This window comes from Salvia hispanica, chromosome 6, assembly GCF_023119035.1.
Source record: "Salvia hispanica cultivar TCC Black 2014 chromosome 6, UniMelb_Shisp_WGS_1.0, whole genome shotgun sequence".
NCBI classification, from domain to species: domain Eukaryota; kingdom Viridiplantae; phylum Streptophyta; class Magnoliopsida; order Lamiales; family Lamiaceae; genus Salvia; species Salvia hispanica.
The window spans coordinates 27936615-27955666 of NC_062970.1; the positions used below are offsets into that span (position 1 = coordinate 27936615).

Here is a 19052-nt window from a genome sequence, read left to right on the forward strand (position 1 = left end):
TCTTTCCCGAGTCGTAAATCCGAATCAAGCAGGGGGAATTCTATATATTATAGAATTCCCATAGATCAAGTATTGAGAATTAAAGTAATAAAAAACACTTTTTCTCAAACCTTGGCTCTCGAAACCCTAGCACTTCAACTAGGTGTGTTTATAATATTTTCCGATCAATCTTCGTCGTACGCGTACGAGAGGTTCTATCGATGCAAAAAGAGCACGCGTACGACGGAGATTGGTCCCAAGCAACTTGTTTGGTGTTCAACCTTTGAATGCTAACGAGAGTGGTTCCAAGCAACTTATTGGTAATGGGTGTATGAGCATGGATAACGGGCACAACGCAAGTGATATGGACGGTATTTTTGTGGATATAAAACCTGCGAATGACAGTCTCATTGACCAACTTATGGCGTCATCACTTTGTGGATATGGACGGTAGTGAGGCATTGAATATTACTTATGGCGTCATCACAACCGACAATATTGAGGACGACGAGTGTGACAAGGAGCACTCTACACCTGTTCAAGCTCTTACCGAGGCTGATTTCTGCACCGATTCACTTTCTCAGTTGAGAATATCACCTCCGGCGGCAGGGAATACGAATGTGTTGCAAAATATAGTGATTGATGTGGCAGCGGATTCTGGTGTTGCTCACGAGAAAATCGTGTCCACGCTGGAATCGGTGGACGATATTATCCCCGGCGCCACACGCGGCCCCAATTATGGAGTTGTTCGTCTTATTAATCTGACACAATCTGTAAAGCATCGACAATATGGGGCACGTCCTACACTTTCCTATGTGAGTACTATGAAATCTTTGCCAAATTAACAATATTTGTTTTGTTTTGGTGATGCCCGATTGACCCCCCGCGCGACGGCGCACTTCTATTGGGCGGAAATCCTATCATGCTTCGAAATTGTGTGGCTGAACCCGACGAAGATTTCATAAAGGTACCGAACGTTGTTCGTCAGCAATGTGATCCATCATACTACACGATTTATATGAGAAAAACAAGTGAATATACTTCTCATGAGGATGAGCATGGGACTCTATGTTTGGTGTGTTCCGTGTTCGAACAAGGTAAGGACCGGTTCTGGTGTTCTAGGGAATTATTCTAAACCCTAGTAATGGGGTATTATTCAAGTTTCAGTTGTTTAAGGTACAAGATTTGCATTCTCTAGACCTCATTGGATTTGGTGTGGTGAGTGTTTATTCTGATGCTTTATGCTACAACAAGTCTGAGTTATTGCTGAAAATAGGCTTTATTTGGGGAGATTATTGCATTCCCAGTTGAACAATGAGACAAAGAGTTGGTATGTTACTTGGTTAGCTCCTTCAAATGAATGTGCTATTTATGAGACTTGGAGGCATTTTGGGAGCTGTAAAACTCAAGCTTTGGAGATGTGTTTTTATTTAAGAAATTCTAGAGATGGATTTCAAGAAAAAGGGGATGATATTTGTGTTCATGGAAATGGAGCTCGAACTATTAGGACGCTAGGGGATAATACCTCAAATTGTGGGAATGCTGGAGGTCCTTTGCCCTTTACAGAAATGGGTGAATTCTGCCACAAGCAAGTTCATCCCACCAATATTTTGAAGTGATTATGGCCGAGTGCGGATGACTTATGGACTACTAATCGGTGTTTTCTGGGATAGTGGTGGTACGCAGACACCAAGATTGTTCCAAGTGTTCCATCCACCGCCTCTACTTTTTCTCCAGCCCTCATATTCGATAGTATATTTTCCCGTTTTATCGCAAAGGAAGATTCCGCCTTTCCAGGATAGAGTAGCAACTGCTATGACTGATCTTCATATGGTAGATGGTGTCGTTCTCTTACCTCCTTTGATCAAGGTCAACCAAAATGCTCTATTAGGTTGTTTTTGTGAGGAATTTCAATATCTCAAAGTAAGGAAATATGGCGAGGGTATCCAAGTTGAAGACAATGTGAAACTCTCCGTCTGTCCATGTGACCAGCACTATCTAGGACACCCCATGGCAGCGATGTTAGATCAATGTTTCTATGGACCTTTTGTTGTCATCTGGTGTAATGGGACAGTAGCCTACTGGTCACAGCTACTACCACGACATTTTTGATACCTTCGCCTTGTGGACAAGGCGATTTTTATGGGAGGGGGAGTTGATAGGGACTCCACGTCATGCCGCCATCACCAATTCTGACGAGCAACTCTGCCATGCCGGATGACGCGGAAGAAGACGTGCCACGCAAGGAAGTCGAGAAGAAGAGTGGAAGGAAAGAAAGGCCCAAAAGGGAAGCTTCCAATCCAGCCGATACAGAGGCTATGTATCACACTAATAAAGGAAGAAATATCTAGTTTAGTTAATTATTAATGTTTCTTTATTTTGAACGATATCTTTTATGTTTAGAATAGATTTGTGTCAATCTTCTTGGGTTTTCTTCTTGATTCTTTCCCGAGTCGTAAGTCCGAATCAAGCAGGGGGAATTCGATATATTATAGAATTCTCATAGATCGAGTCTTGAGAATTAAAGTAATAAAAAACACGTTTTCAAACCTTGGCTATCGAAACCCTAGCACTTCAACTAGGTGTGTTTATCATATTTTCCGATCAATCTCCGTCGTACGCGTGCTCTTTTTGCATCGATAGAACCTCTCGTTCTATCAGAGTCGTACTGGGCCGGGCCTGGGTTTTTAAAACAACCCAATTGGAGCCCGATTAAACTACTAAGGTTATTGATTAGATTACTAATCTCTGACTTAACAAAATATTTGTGTGTTAGCTAAGATATTAAAAAATGAGGCTCATGTTAAATAAACTCAGCCCACTTGGCCCGTGTAAAAAAAGCAATTTTTATTCTAATCAAGTAAAGTTGGTGTATTTGGGCCAATACCCTCAGATAGTGAAATACGGCCCTATTTTGCCTTCTACTCCCTCCGTCCCGGCTAAGATGACACATTCCTTAGCCGACACGAGATTTTAGGAGTAATTGGTTAATGTGTTTAATTAGAGAGAGAAAAGGTGGCTGGAAGTATTAAAAGAAAGAGAAAGAAATGTGAATATTTTAATAGGGGTGAGAAAAAGTGGTTGAGTGTATTAATTGGAGAGAGAAAGTTTCCAAAAAAAGGAAACATGTCATCTTGGTTGGGACAAACTAAAAAGGAAAACGTGTCATCTTAAGCAAGACAGAGGGAGTAATTAAGTAACTAATTTATAATCAATAACAATTTAATTTAATTTAATTGATCAGGAATAATGATGCAAACAAATTTACTTTCAACCTCCAAAAAATCAGAATAATGAATATAGCTTAAATAATCATAAGACGATGTAATAATTAATTCGGATTACCGGAAAGAGGCATCGGCCTTGGAGACGGCCAATCAACTGCGCCATTTATCTACATTTCGTTATGTATATGTTATAAATAAATGTGAAATCAAAATTTAAGATGATAATCCAAAAAATCTATTAAATGTTTTAGCAATTTAGAACATGCTTTGGCAGGAATCTAAATGTTCAAATCAAAAATTGAAAGAAATAATCAAAGTTTCAGAGCTCAATCTAACAAACCAAACTTGCCCTTATTTCAAATAATATTATGCACGATAAAAAGTGAGAAAAAAGAAAAAGAGAGAGAAAAACGGAACAACTCATATGTTGGCTCTCTCTCATACCTTTAGATGGTGTTCGGTTAATAGATTAAAAAGGTGGGAGAGAAGACTGATGGGACAAATTTAATCGCAGGGGTAGGGCCAAGATAAATTGTTGCGAGATTTGTGAGAAATAAATACTATCAAGATGGGCCATGACTAATGTGACGCGCGCCGACGGGCCGAGCGACAAAGCTATCTTAGCAACCGAACGACGGATTATTCGCCGAGAGAGATTAAGTTGGGTGTAGTAGGGGCAACCGAACGACCACTTAATCTCCAAGTTTACTTATACCCTTAAACAGAAAAAAAAGAGAGAGAAACAAACAAAAACAGAAAAAATCATTCAAGAGGGTTTCTTACACCCTTAATCTCCAAGTTTTTTTGTTGGCTCTCTCTTCAAAAAGAACAGCTCCTATGTTGTAACCTAAAATTGGAGGTTAGATAACATTATTCACATAAGAGAGAAAAATGCAGTGTAAAAAGAGGTTTTCTTATACCTCAGGAGGTGGAAGAAGGAAGAGAAAATGGAAAGAAGGATGGAAGAATGAAGAGAAAGACTGATGGCTTCTAATGGAAGTAGGGGTAGGAAATTATACCAAAATACCGGAATACCGGACTTACTGTATCGAAAAAATACCGATAATACCAATTTTTCGGTATACCGTAGTTTTTGGTACGGTATCATATCGTGCCGAAAGATTCAGTACGGTAATGGTATTAGATTTCCTATACCGTTGTATACTGGTATATGCCGGTATATGCTACCAGCATATACCGGCATACCGACACTTTGGTATACCACGGTATACCGGTATACCGATTGATTATTATATATGTAAACATACATATATATGTTATATTTGTACTAAAATTTATAAAGAATGACTGTATGAACAAGATTTGATTGTGATGAAGTTTAATTGCTTTGGATTTTTTGAATTAGTTGAACACTAGAATATTTTTTGAATATTAGAGCCATGTAAGCGTCGCTTGTTAGGATTGTCGGCGTCGGCAACATTAGTGTGATATTGTTCGATTTGGGTCAAGCCCGCACAGATTTGTTTTTGGTTCACTCCCAGAAGGCCTCAAACTAATTGGAATTGGACATGAATTATATACACCTTCCAACTTCCCTCGTATTTCCGATGTGGAATAGGTTTGTACTCAACAAACCTCTCCCTCAAACTGAGACCACATCGAGACACATATATTACGGGCTCGACTCAGACTTGTCAAGATCGTTGGCCCACCTCGAACTTGGGTCTCTCAGACCAGACCCGACGCGCAGTGAAAATATAACCGGTCATAGATCTAAATCTATCTTCTTAGCTTCAAGTACTTCTCCAATCTACTCCTCATTTCCACACTTCCCCACACATTCAGAGCTATAGGTTCCATGTCTTGCATGCATCCTCTCTAGCATAATATTAGATAAAATCAATTAAAATTTTATATTAAATTATACACATAACAAACTACTTACTTGTTCATGTGTTCCTATAATGCCTGATGCACTCGGATCCGTTGTTGAGCCGGTAAACTTTTTGTTTTTACCAATTGCTCGAAACTTAGTTATCTTTCCATATACCACTCGTTCGAACCAGGGTCTGATCTCATCAACGAAATGATAGTTATTAAACTGTAACTGGTTGACCAAATAAGATCATACTAGCCATCGTCTTGGACAGACAAGTTGATAAACCTCCCAAAGTGATGGGAGTTCCTACAGGTGCGTCCAAATCTACAATAAAATATAAAATAAATAATTATAAAATATAAATAATAATGTATAAAACTAAAAATTAAAAAATGTCACTTCAATACTTACTGGCAGTGCAAGTCCATAGTACGGGTAAAAATGGGCACTGACTCCATGCTTCAGATACTCTTTCTCGATAAAAAACTTTAGATAGAGATACATCTTTGAAAAAGACCCAATCCTCCATTATATAATCAGCGTATTCTGCAACCATCTAAAATTGTACGTGTGACTTTAAAAAACATGAAATTTTATAAGCTATTACTAATATTTAATTGAAAAAGTAACTTACCACATTAAATTTTCCCCATTCAGCAATTGGGGCTATTTTAGGTTTATCTCTTGCCATAGCATCCTTGAAATCTTGAGATTTTTCATCTCAAATCTTATGAACCTCGAGTTTGATTTTAGTCATAGACCATGAACATAAAACTTAACTTCCAATTGTTCTATTGGGGAATCCGATACTGAATGAGGCAAACACAAGGAGAATTGCAATTGCATAGGTGCAGTGGTGGGATAATATGTGTCTAAAAAGGATCCGGCGGATCTAGGGAATCATGTTTAGCGCGCAAGGAAGTACCTATCGACTGACAAATAAAAAAAAGTTTTAATTTAACTATTTTAGACTTTAATTTAACTCTATTTTTTCAATTTAATCAAATAATGGAGTATCGAATTGCAGCCCTATATAAAGTGTTAACAACTCGGAAAACAAATATTATAATTAAAAAAGAAAATCATACGATAGATGTCAATAGAGACCGAAATCAATAATCAACAACTAATAACAAAATGTCAATAACTTGTAGTACATGTTAATAACTAAAAAACAACTCTGATTGTTGTTGACATGGCTTGTACGTGTAGTTGAAATGACTTAAATTGTTGTTGACATGTTTTCTATGTGTAGTTGACATGGCTTGTACGTGTAGTTGACATAGTATGTAACATAGTTGACATGGCTTGTACGTGTAGTTGACACGATATGTACGTAGTTGACATGACTTGTATGTGCCGTTGACACGATGTGCACCATAGTTGACATAATTATATTAGTTGTTGACATGTCTAGTATATATAGTTGACATGATTTTTTTTTTATTGCAATTAACCTTAAAAACATGAATTGTAATTGTAATTACCCGTCTAGGCAGGACTGTGGCAGCCTGGACGACCTCATCGTCGAGGAGCATTGAGGCAAGCCTGACTCCAACTTGTATTGAAATGTCAACAACTTATAACCAAATGTCAACAACTTGTATAAAGTGTGTACAACTCAGAAAACAAATCTTAAAATTAAAAAAGAAAATCATACAATAGATGTCAATTGAGAGCAAAATCAAATACCAACAACTAATAAGGAAATGTTAATAACTTGTAGTATATGTTAACAACTAAAAAACAACTCTGATCGTTGTTGACATGACTTGTATGTTTAGTTGACATGACTTATAATGTTGTTGACATGTTTTCTACGTGTAGTTGACATGGTTTGTACGTGTAGTTGACATAGTATGTAACATAGTTGGCATGACTTGTACGTGTAATTGACACGATATGTATCGTAGTTGACATGACTTGTATGTGCCGTTGACACGATGTGCACCATAGTTGACATAATTATATTAGTTGTTGGCATGGCTAGTATATATAGTTGACATGATTTTTAATTGTAATTAACCTTAAAAACATGAATTGTAATTGTAATTACCCGTCTAGGCAGGACTGGGGCAGCTGGACGACCTCATCGTCGAGGAGCACGGAGGCAAGCCTGACTCCAACTTGTATTGAAATGTCAACAACTTATAACCAAATGTCAACATCTTGTATAAAGTGTGTACAACTCAGAAGACAAATCTTAAAATTAAAAAAGAAAATCATACAATAGATGTCAATAGAGAGCAAAATCAAATATCAACAACTAATAATAAAATGTAAACAACTAAAAAAAAACTCTGATTGTTAAAAAAGAACAATTATGTCTACTTTCTGCCACAACTTCTGGCATTATGATCAGTCACTTTATGACACTTTCCACAACGCCTATGAAGTTTATTTGTTTTTTCAATTGCTTTCTCTATGCTCGACTTAATCCTGCTTTTCTTGTCACTTGCACCTCCCTTTGTACTAACCACATTTGGAGCATGTGCAGTTATTTCTTCAAGTACATCAATACCATATATATTCTTGATTGAATCATTTTTATCAACTGATGAAGATCCTGTAGTGTCATCAGTAAAAATTTGAGGACCAATACGCCCAAGCAAATTATCCAAGCAATCAGATGATTTTTATTCTTAAAAGCGCATTGATATAGACCAAAGTAACGTCCATGACACCTGTTACCAATATGTAGTTTGTCATCTTCGTTAGAACCTGCAAACTTATAACATGTCAATATCCTGTATAAATTATATGAACAGTAAATCTGTAACATGTCAACATACTATAGTTTATGTCAACAAAACTGAAATATACAAAACAAGAGTGTTTTTGTTAGATACATTTTTCAGATAAAAAATCCCATGTCAACAACCTATACAACATATGCCAAATAAACTGAAATATAGGAAATAATTCATATACCTTTGTCAGACGCACTTTCATCACTCGTGAGACCATGAACTGCCTTCAACAATTCACTTTTCAGCCACCGGTTACCAACATACTTCTCTGGAATATTGTTGACATCTTTGTTTTTGAGGAGGAAGGAAAGGTGGCTGCATAGATAACCACACCTTACAAATAGTTTACACTCACAATCATATGACTCAGTCTCTATCTCATGTATAACTGTGAAGGTCTTCTTTCTAGCATCAGAAACTTTAAATACCTCGATGTTCTCCAAAGTGGACATGCTAATCATCCGACAACTCTTATCAGCCTCAGAAATCAATTCTTGTAGCACTCTAAATATCCTATCCGTGTATACAGATCTCAATTGCTTCTCAAATGCTAAATCAGTGGCATATTTTGGAAAGATTATAGAATCATAATAGTCAAGCCTTTCAGTTTGATTCCTTTGAGCATTAATGATATTATTATACTGAAGAGTGAAGTCAGCAAAATTAAACAACATCATAAAACCTTACCTAGATATTAATGTTATCTTATTTTCAGCCTGAAAATTTAATCTCAATATTAGTTATCATGGTATATCAAATCCACGCTATAATACGAGTCTATACCATATATTACCATTAAGCTTGGCTTTAATTTATCGTAGTCAGAACTAATTAAATGATCTTACTGTAATTTATAAGTACAATAGTACAACTTGGTGGGCCTGTTACTTCTTATTTATAAATTATAGTCAGTAGATTTGAAAACATTGTGTTCATCCATTTTGTTATCATATTATGAAAACTTGGAAATGTGCCCAGCATCTTGCAATGCATAGGTTGTCAGTAGGGTAACGTAGGCCTAACATAACCCATTGTATTAATTTTCTTGTAAATGTACTAAAACTAAATTCACAAGTAAATATATTTAAAACAAAGATAGCAATGCTTAAATTTCATCACATTGCAGTATTGCACAATATATTTCATCATAAAATAGCATGCCATGCCTTTAAATTCATGAATTTAATTTCGATTTCTGAACATCCGTGACCAAAAGCAAAATATGCCAAAGCTCGCGTATAAATTTTACAAGTAATGATGTCGGTTTAATGAGGTGTGTGTCAAGTATTTAAGTGCAAATAATTTTATTTTCAATTATCAAGTAGTAGTCAAAATCAAACTTTGGCATTTATCAATCATTTTTATTTTCAAACCATATTAGAGAAATTTTGAACAAAAAAGTGGAATTGAAGTTTTAAACCAAAACTGAATACGAAACATATATGCCACTAAAAAGGAAAAGTATTAGTTGTATTGTCCAAAAGAAAGGGAACAAATATTATATCGATATTCAAGGAATTACAATATAGTTTCCTAATGACAATTGAATATAGTACTAATATATGATTCATAATAACAATATAATAACAGTGGGTTTACCATGTACCCAATTTCGCACGCCCCTCTATTGTTATTTATTAAATCAAATCAATAAAACATAGAACTTTTCCGTATTTCCCTCCATCGTAATTAAATGTTGAAACATTAATGTGATATGATTATTTGAACTAAATGAAGGCATATAATTCTGTGAATCGACGCATAAAGGTTTTGCATCCTTCCGTCCGGAATTAATTGTACATAGATTAGTTGTAACATGATTCTGGAATTAATTGTAACATGATTCTGGAATTAAAAGTAGACTTTCAACTAAAAAAAATACTACTCCCTCCGTTTCATAGTAATATGGGCGTTTTTCCATTTCCGTCCGTTCCATAGTAATAGAGTCATTTCTCTTTTTAGTAAAAGTCAACACATTTTTCCACACCTACTTTACTCTCTCTTACTTTTTTCTATCTCCATCTCTCTACCTTTTTCATTTTTCACTTTATTCTCTCTTTACTTAACTCGCCTAACACAATTTTTCTTAATCTCCGTGCCGAAAAGTTTTGCCTCCATCACTATGGAACGGAGGGAGTACTAAATTGTGTTAATCGATGGATAAAGGTTTTGCATATTATTTAAATCAATTTAGTACTCTTTCCTTCTGTCCGGGAGTAAATGTAGAAAGATTAGTGTAGTAATATGATTTAACTTTTAACTAAATTAAAATTAATAATTATGCGAATCGACACAAAAAGGTTTTGCATATTATTTCCAAATTAATTTAATTTAAATTATTCATATTGTTATTTCCAAATTAATTTAATTTAAATTATTCATATTGGACGACACATATATTCAGATCAATTTAATTTAAGTTATTTAATGTCCATATATTATAGTTTTGTCTTCAATTTCAAATTGTTGTGTTTTAATACTAGTATTAATAATGGTTTATTAAGACATATATTCAGTTTTTACATTTAATTTCAACTTTAGTTAATTAAGAACTGAATATTGTATTTGATAATTTTGCAAACGGTATATATAACTTTTTTAACTTCAAGTTTGGTTATAAGTATTGATTACTGGAGTATTAAGTATAATAACTTTATTTTAAAATATACTCAAATTTTGACACTATTTAGCTATATTTAATTTTCTATTTTTCGATGAATCAAGTGCATGTAGTACTTATTTTATTTCTTCTCATTCATGTTTAAATATGGTGTCATTGTATAAAATACGTTCCACACTTTTTTAATTATGTCGAAATTAAGGCACTTTACTTTACTACACTCAAAGTACAAAAACTTAATTTTTTTTTTTTTTTGGTTTCAAGTCTATGGACCACTCTAAAAGAAGCAAGAGTAGATACTTAATTATTTAAAGTCGACACGAGCATAAATATATTTTTTCTATTAATTTTTATACTACTTAGACTTAGATTAAGATAAATAGATCAATTTTTTGAATGGGGAAATGGATTTACCATCCCAATTAGTACTATGGTTTGTAATAAATTTGCATTTAGAAGAAAAACACCAAACATCATTTTCCCTTAAACACTACTTATAAATTGTAATTAAGCAACTAAGCACACTTTAATAAAAATGAGTTATGACTTAAATGTTGAGTAATTTGATCAGAATTGGAGCCAAACATTGCATCCATGATCCATCCCAATTCGGAGTCAACAACGTTTCGTGTCTTTTCCTTTTCTTCAATATTCCGGAATTCTTGTAATAAGAAAATTTAAATACTAATGAAGAGGGGATTAATTCTTTAATTTTTTTTAATCGCAGTTTCAATAAAATTGCAAAAGAGGGCTTGTTTTTTAGAGCTGCTGTTTAGTGATAGGCACGCCTGTCAAGCAACTCATCATCATCATTCCCTCCACTTCTATCTTTCTCTTTTATCACACAGAATTCGCCGTTTCTCGGAATTCTTTTGTTTTTCTTTCAGTATTCTTGAGGACCCATCTTTTTGGGGGATTTTTCGCTTTAGTTGAGTTGTTAGATTGGATCTGTTAGTATTCGTTTCAAGTTGGCTCTTCAAATTCTACAACCAGAGATAAAAAGAAGGTAATTAATTAGCTTAATTGAATCTCTCTCTTTTTCCTCTACTTCATTTGGCGGTTTCAGTGAAGTTATTTGATGTCTGAATGAATGTGGGCGTTTTAATTGATGATAAAAATTGAGTCTTGGTGACCGGGGAAGCTGCTGCGTGATAGTATTAGTAATGATGCATTGGAGACTGTGATATTTGATGTTTTGAGTGTCCGAAATCCGAATGTTAGCTGTTTTGTTTGCTGAATCGATAAGGAAAAAGGTTTGTCTTTACTCGATGTGGAGGCATAAATTCATGATTCAGTGAGTCCCAAAAAATTGGAGAATCGAGAAAGTGGTGGAAAGCATTCGTCTGGTACCAACTCAATTTATAATTTTTTTTGTGTTGTCTTTTTTGATGGGAGTGCAGAAGAATTGATTTAGTTTAGTTTGCATCCTCTGCAAATTGGATTGGGATGAACGTTGTAGCTGAAAATATGGTGTATGGAATATTTCGAGAGTTGTCGACTTATATGATGCGAAAGCACAGAAGCATAGGTCAAGTTTAGTTGATTATGGATTTGTGCAGCATACCTGCAAGGGAAAGCACCGTTAGTTAGCCTATAGAAGAAAACTGTCATTTCAATGTCGGATGTAAGTGTTGTAACTTATGGTGTTGAACACTTATTGAACAGCAGAATCCTTGGTAAGTTTTGAATGCTGCATAGCTGAAGACAGTGTGTTGAGGAGAGTAGCTATTCTCAGCCGATGACAGAAGGGCTTAAAGCTTGGAGAAAGTGCATTAGTTTGTCAATAGATTTTGGATTGAAGCCCACAATCTCTGGCCTTTAGATACTTTCAAAGTAGTCAATTTATTGATTCCTCATTTTGTTATGGGTGAGCCTTTCGAACTTATTTTCATGATTTCCAGAAAAGGCTCTGTGGTTAGCATGAAAGATTTGGACTAAGATCTTATTCGGTATATTTCTGATGACGATTTTGCCATATCTTTTGTATGTTTCGCTGGTTGCTTTGCCTATGTTATTACTATTTTGCTAATAGCTAATTATTATAAAGTTAAATTCAGAATAATCATGTGCTATGTCGTTTGCTAGTTCCAGCACTTCTCATGTTCTTGTTTTGATCAGGCTTCTCAGTAGTTAGTTCTCTAATGCGAGCAAAATCATGCTTTTAGAAGGAAAACTGTCGCGTTTTTCAGTTTCTTAGGTGCCAAACCTTGTAATGCAGTCGTATTCTGCCACTTTGGCTTTTCTGTACATATATTTAGCAGTGACCACAAGCAGATTTTATATTCTTTTTCAGGTTGAGTTTGTGAATCTACAACGTTATACTAGTTGCAGGAACAATATGGCTGTTTCAATGAAAAACTTAGATCCGGCATTCCAGGGTGCCGGACAGAAGGCGTATCCTCATGTTAATGTTTCATTCTCCCCTTAAAATACTTATATTGATTTTGCTAATCTGCAACATTAACAATATGTCCTAGTCTGAATTCCTGTTAAGTTTTCTTCTGTTGAATATCGTATCAAGGCTCTGTACTCGTTTCTTTCCTTAACTTAGTCTAGTGGTACTGAGATATGGCGAATTGAGAATTTTCGTCCTGTTCCAGTCCCAAAATCTTCACACGGGAAATTTTGCACTGGAGATTCCTATGTGATTTTGAAGGTAGTTATGGTTCCTTATCTCACCTCAGAATACCTTAGAGTTCTCTGCATCTCAATTATTTTTATTATCTCAATCCCCATGTCTGTATGCCTGATTGCTCATCTAATTATTATTGTTAAGTGTTTAGCTAAGTTTCTTCATGTCCAATTGGGATCTTTTGCTTTTCTGTGCTATCTAATTATTATTTTCGAATGTTGAGTTATGTTTCTTCATGTCGCTAAGATGCTAGAATGCCTGTTTTCTTTAATTTTACAAAACAAAATAGCTCGTGTATTTGCTTCTGGGAAATAACATTGGCTATATTCTCAATTTTCCCTTGTATTGTTAACCGTAAACCTCAAACACTGGCATGCATATGCATTGGACTGCAAGAAAAATTCTATGTTAGATGATGCTACTTCAGTTTTTATCGAGTTTAATCTTTAAGCTCCTGTGATTGTGATTATGCCTGGCATATCTATTTTGTTCCGACCTGTTGTTCCCTTTCTGCAGACCACAGCCTTAAAAACTGGTGCCCTACACCACGATATTCATTATTGGCTCGGAAAAAGCACCAGTCAGGTAAAGTCTTTATTCTATACTCCTTTACCTCCATTACGGCATTTCCGGACAATATATTTTCTGATTCTTTAAGTATTTTCATCTGCAGGATGAAGCCGGTACTGCAGCGATCAAAACTATCGAGCTAGATGCCGCACTGGGTGGGCGTGCTGCTCAATACCGAGAAGTGCAAGGTCACGAAACAGAGAAGTTCCTTTCTTATTTCAAGCCATGCATAATACCTCAAGAAGGTGGAGTCGCCTCAGGCTTCAAGCACGCCGAGGCCGAAGAACACCAGACTCGTCTGTTTGTATGCAAGGGAAAACACGTTGTTCATGTGAAAGAGGTAACCCACCATCCCTCATCAGCTTATAATCACTAACGACTTTTCTTCTTAGTACGTACATATGCATCACTTTTTTCTTTTGTGATTGAACAGGTGCCTTTTGCTCGATCCTCACTCAACCACGACGACATTTTCATTCTTGATACAAAGTCTAAAATATATCAATTTAATGGCTCTAACTCTTGCATTCAAGAGAGGGCTAAAGCTCTGGAAGTTGTTCAGTACATTAAAGATACTTATCATGATGGAAAATGTGAAATAGCAGCTATCGGTAACTATGCCACTAATTGGTGTTTTCCATAACTGAGTTGTAGACGAATGCTTGATGCTTATTTTCTTTTTGACTGCAGATGACGGGAAATTGATGGCTGATGCTGATACTGGAGAATTTTGGGGATTCTTTGGTGGCTTTGCTCCACTCCCAAAGAAATCCTCCTCCGACGAACCCAAGAGTAACAATGCAGCTCCATCTAAGCTATTCCGGTATTTAATTTCCTCTAATAGCTGTACAATTTTTAATATTTGTCATCTTTAGGTAATTTTTATTTGAAAGTCTATGAAAATAAGCAATCTGCCTTCCGCAACCATAAATTTTTTATCATTGTGTTATGTCAAGGATCGAGAAAGAAGAGAAAATAACTATCGAGGCTGATACCTGGACAAGAGATTTACTGGACACATATTATTGCTATATCCTTGATTGTGGTAGTGAAATCTTTGTTTGGATGGGAAGAAATACTTCTCTTGATCAAAGGAAAGCTGCAAGTAATGTTGTTGATGTAAGTCCAGCTTCTTGACTTGGTTAAGATTTTTCATCTGGACTTGTAATCCAACGCTTACCTAGTACATTTTTATATCCACTTGCAGGAATTACTGAATAGTGAAGATAGACAAAAAATTCACGTGCTTCGTGTGATTGAGGGGTTTGAGACAGTGATGTTTCGCTCAAAGTTTAACTCATGGCCCCAGACGAACAGTGTGGCTGTGTCTGAAGATGGTAGAGGAAAAGTTGCAGGTCAGTGATGTGCATTTACTTAATAGTTAGTACAGAGTATTTGGGTCCTCTTCGTTGGGTTGCTTAACATCATCATGATATTCCAGAATATTTACCTTATTTATTTGTTGAGCTCTTATCATTTGGTTCCGATTTTTATGCGTCTAGCACTTCTGAAGCGGCAAGGGATTAACGTGAAGGGTCTCCTCAAGGCAGAAACGCCCAAGGAAGAACCTCAACCTCATATAGACTGCACCGGGAATTTACAGGTGATTTGCAAACAGACGAGGCGGGTACATTCCGTCTACAATGATCTGTATTTCTTGCTTCAGTGCTTTGAATAATTTGTTACTTTACTGCTTCTGATTTTTCAGGTTTGGCGTGTCGAAGGTGAACAAAAAACTCTTCTCTCAGCTTCTGATCTATCCAAGTTCTACAGTGGAGATTGCTATATTTTCCAATATTCTTATCCTGGTGAAGAGAAAGAAGAGCAACTAATAGGCACCTGGATCGGGAAGCTCAGTGTCGAGGTGGAGCATTCATATAGGCAAAAATATACCAATATCCCGATTATATTATTGATGGAAATTTCAACATATTGAATGTATGTATTTATTAATAGAATTACTGATAATGCAAATCTTGCTCTGTAGGAAGATAGGGCATCGGCGACTTCGCAGGCAACCAAGATGGTCGAGGCTCTCAAATTCCTACCCACTCAGGCACATTACCTTTTCTTAATAATTCTATTATGATTTTACTCGTCAATGCTACTTTCTGTCTCCAACACTCGTATTAACCGTTCAATTTTGTGCTTCACTAGGCTCGCATCTATGAAGGAAGTGAACCAATCCAGTTCTTTGCGATATTTCAGATCTTTATCGTCTTCAAGGTCTGGGAGTTCATCACCATAAACACAGAGACTTATAGTACCTTTTATCCGTATTATTTCTTGTGTAGGCCGTGAAATAATTTTATCTTCATTTTACCAGGGCGGTCTTAGTAAGGGCTACAAGAATTACCTAGCCGAGAAGGAACTTCCTGATGATACATACAAGGAGGAAGGACTCGCATTATTTCGGGTTCAGGGAAGTGGACCTGAAAATATGCAATCAATTCAAGTCGAACCAGTAAGTCCCGTGCTACATTTTCTTTCATGTGCTTTTTTCAGTTTCTACCTCTTCTTTATCCCTGGCCTAGGCGACACACATTCATTTTTTGACTGATTTAGGTGGCTTCTTCATTGAATTCCTCCTACTGCTACATACTGCATAGCGGGCCCACTGTGTTTACATGGTCGGGGAGTCTCACAACACCCGAAGCCCAGGAACTTGTCGAAAGGCAGCTGGATCTTATAAAGGTTTGAAACTTGCATAAGAATGTTTTGTTCAGTTGCATAGAAATTTTTATTGGGTTTTTTGTTTATTGGGAAAAACCTTTTGCAGCCAAACACGCAGTCCAAACTGCAGAAGGAAGGTGCTGAGTCCGAGCAGTTTTGGGACTTGTTAGGCGGAAAGTCAGAATACCCGAGCCAGAAGCTTGCTAGAGAAGCAGAGAGCGATCCTCATCTATTCTCGTGCACCTTGACAAAGGGTATGCTGTCTGGATTTTACAACCGTAGTTTATTTTGGTCCTTGTGAATCCATCTAACTTAATTTGTTTTCTCTTTTCATGATTTCGGCTACTAATGTCAGGAGATCTCAAGGTACACAAAATTTCATGGCTATATAGAGGAAACAAAAATTGAAGTTTGACTAGTATTTTGATGTGTTAATGAGAAACCACTGGATATATGAGAGTCGATCACAAACTATGTTGCAGGTGACGGAGGTGTACAACTTTGACCAGGATGATCTGATGACCGAAGATATATTCATTCTCGACTGCCATGCCGATACTTACGTTTGGGTTGGGCAACAAGTGGACACGAAGAATAAGTTAAATGCTTTAAGTATCGCAGATGTAAGCTGTTACTCGATCATTATGAAGTTTGGATCTTTCTTCTCGTTGTACTGAAAACCATTGATACTTTATTACTTCCTACAGAAATTTGTGGAGCGTGATTTTCTTCATGAGACATTATCACTTCAAGCTCCAGTGTATATTGTTATGGAAGGAGGCGAACCACCATTTTTCACGCGTTTTTTCTCTTGGGACTCCTCAAAATCTGCAGTATGTTATCCCGCTTTATGTAGACACCTTAGTTCGAATTTGCTCTTCGCCTTACACTCACTTAACTTGTATGGTTACAGATGCACGGTAATTCTTTCCAGAGAAAGTTTAGAATCCTTAAGAACGGAGGCGCTCCGCTGTTGGATGTAAGCAGTTTTTCCCTCTCCTTTGGTCTCTTTTTTGCTAATGATGTGGTTTAAGCTATATTAATAGTATTTAAGAGACAAATTTTTTGTTCTTCCCATCACAGAAACCCAAAAGGAGAACTCCGGTCTCGTACGGGGGGAGGTCTGCTGCACCAGAGAAATCACAGCGTTCAAGAAGCATGTCATTTAGCCCCGAGAGAGTTCGTGTACGAGGCAGATCTCCGGCATTCAATGCTCTGGCTGCGAATTTTGAGAACGCCAATGCAAGAAATATGTCAACTCCTCCAATGGTAAGAAAGGTATATCCCAAGTCTGTGACACCTGATTCTGGGAAAAACGCCCCGAGATCGTCATCTATAGCTGCCTTGAGTTCGAGTTTCGAACAACCGCCACCTGCTCGTCAAGTCTTATTACCTCGTTCGAATAAAGGTACGTCTTCTAGAGTTTTTAAGAATCATTGTTGCTTTCTTTCTCCAGAGATGTTGGTTGAAATGTTTCTTCCTTGGCATTGAAGCGAGCCCCGAGGCACCTAAACCTAAGCCCGAGCCACTATCAAGGCAGAACTCCGTAGAACCGAGCCCAAAGACTAAGCCAGAACCCATACAGGAAGATGTGAAGGAAATTGAAGCTGAGGACGAGGAAGGACTCACTGTGTATCCCTATGAGCGTCTCAAGACGACGTCGACCGATCCTGTCTCCGACATTGATCTGACAAAACGAGAGGTATGCTAGAGATGAAAATAATACAGGCTAATCCATCACAAACTTTTTGAGTAGTCTGTTGACAATTTGAAACAAAAAAAAAAACCTACCCCGTCTTTGAAAAATAGAAACTTTTGAAACATGGGTTTTAATGCACAATTGGTAAAGTAAGAGAGAAAAAAATTGGGCAAAGTAAGAAAGGATCAGAAAAGTAGTGGAAGTAGTATTAGCGGATTGTGGGGTCCACTTTCTAAATTAGAAAGTTTACAAAGTTTCTATTTTTAAGGGACGAACCAAAATGGAAATAGTTTCTATTTTTAGGGGACGGAGGCTATTCCACATTGGTGTAAAAAAAGAAATGAAACCACTGTATCACCAATCAGTTTTAGGATGAAACTCTGTGGTAATAGTCAAACAATTTTGAGCTAGTTTGATCATTTACTTACTCGTCTCCTTCCACAGACGTATCTGTCCTCGGCCGAGTTCAAAGAGCAGTTTGGGATGTCGAAGGACGCCTTTTACAAGCTTCCTAAATGGAAACAGAATAAGCTAAAGATGTCGCTCCATTTATTCTGAACACCCTCCCCCGACTTATATGGTTGCAAATTCTTACGGTATTTTTATCTCTCCGTATGCTTGCCAGATGCGGTCTTCGTTTCAGGCGCTGTTGCAATATGCCAATATTTATAGGCGTTTCGAGTTTCTAAGGGGGGACGACTCTGTCGTCTGCGATTCTTCCATGCCTGATATGAATAGTTGGATTTTTCGTGTTTGTGATTTAATTTTTTTGATATTCTTTTCGGTCCCAGGTTTGTTGTGAGCTTGCAGTTTTTATTTTTATTTAGGTTTGTATTTTTTGGGGTAACTTCTTGTTGATTGTGTTTTTCATTATTTTCGGCTATTGATTATGAGGAGAGTGAGTGGTTAGAAACCTTGCAAATGCAGAGTTTTTAAATTTTAGGATATGTAGTGACCAATTATGTCAAGTGTGTACAGTTTTTATGTAAACCACAAATCACTGATTATTTTACTGCCCAATAAAATATGTGTGTTTTCGTTTATTTATGCGATTGAAGTTTA

The 19052-nt window shown here is 36.5% G+C and overlaps 2 protein-coding genes across 4 annotated transcripts; one reads left to right on the forward strand and one right to left on the reverse strand.

The window, feature by feature from the left end:
• Nucleotides 1-7373: 7373 nt before the first annotated feature.
• LOC125195060 (protein FAR1-RELATED SEQUENCE 1-like) lies at nucleotides 7374-8248 on the reverse strand. Its single transcript, XM_048093263.1, has 2 exons — nucleotides 7978-8248; nucleotides 7374-7612 (listed from the first exon to the last, which is right to left on the reverse strand). Exons 1-2 carry the CDS (start codon nucleotides 8246-8248, stop codon nucleotides 7374-7376), a joined length of 510 nt encoding a protein of 169 aa, XP_047949220.1.
• A 2954-nt stretch (nucleotides 8249-11202) lies between these two features.
• On the forward strand, nucleotides 11203-19033 carry LOC125195964 (villin-4-like). Of its 3 annotated transcripts, none has more exons than XM_048094273.1 (24): nucleotides 11203-11422; nucleotides 12710-12810; nucleotides 12973-13072; nucleotides 13565-13633; nucleotides 13722-13958; nucleotides 14052-14229; nucleotides 14309-14441; nucleotides 14575-14737; nucleotides 14826-14973; nucleotides 15121-15221; nucleotides 15327-15482; nucleotides 15606-15674; nucleotides 15776-15844; nucleotides 15945-16082; nucleotides 16184-16312; nucleotides 16398-16545; nucleotides 16647-16657; nucleotides 16774-16914; nucleotides 16999-17124; nucleotides 17205-17270; nucleotides 17375-17699; nucleotides 17785-17993; nucleotides 18435-18529; nucleotides 18616-19033. In XM_048094273.1, the coding sequence occupies exons 2-24, from the start codon at nucleotides 12755-12757 to the stop codon at nucleotides 18677-18679; spliced, it is 2931 nt and encodes a 976-aa protein (XP_047950230.1). In that variant the 5' UTR covers nucleotides 11203-11422; nucleotides 12710-12754; the 3' UTR covers nucleotides 18680-19033. The 3 variants fall into 3 exon arrangements, with proteins under 3 accessions (XP_047950230.1, XP_047950231.1, XP_047950232.1); XM_048094274.1 differs by having other exon boundaries at nucleotides 18435-18520; XM_048094275.1 differs by having other exon boundaries at nucleotides 18435-19033.
• The last annotated feature ends 19 nt before the right edge of the window (nucleotides 19034-19052 follow it).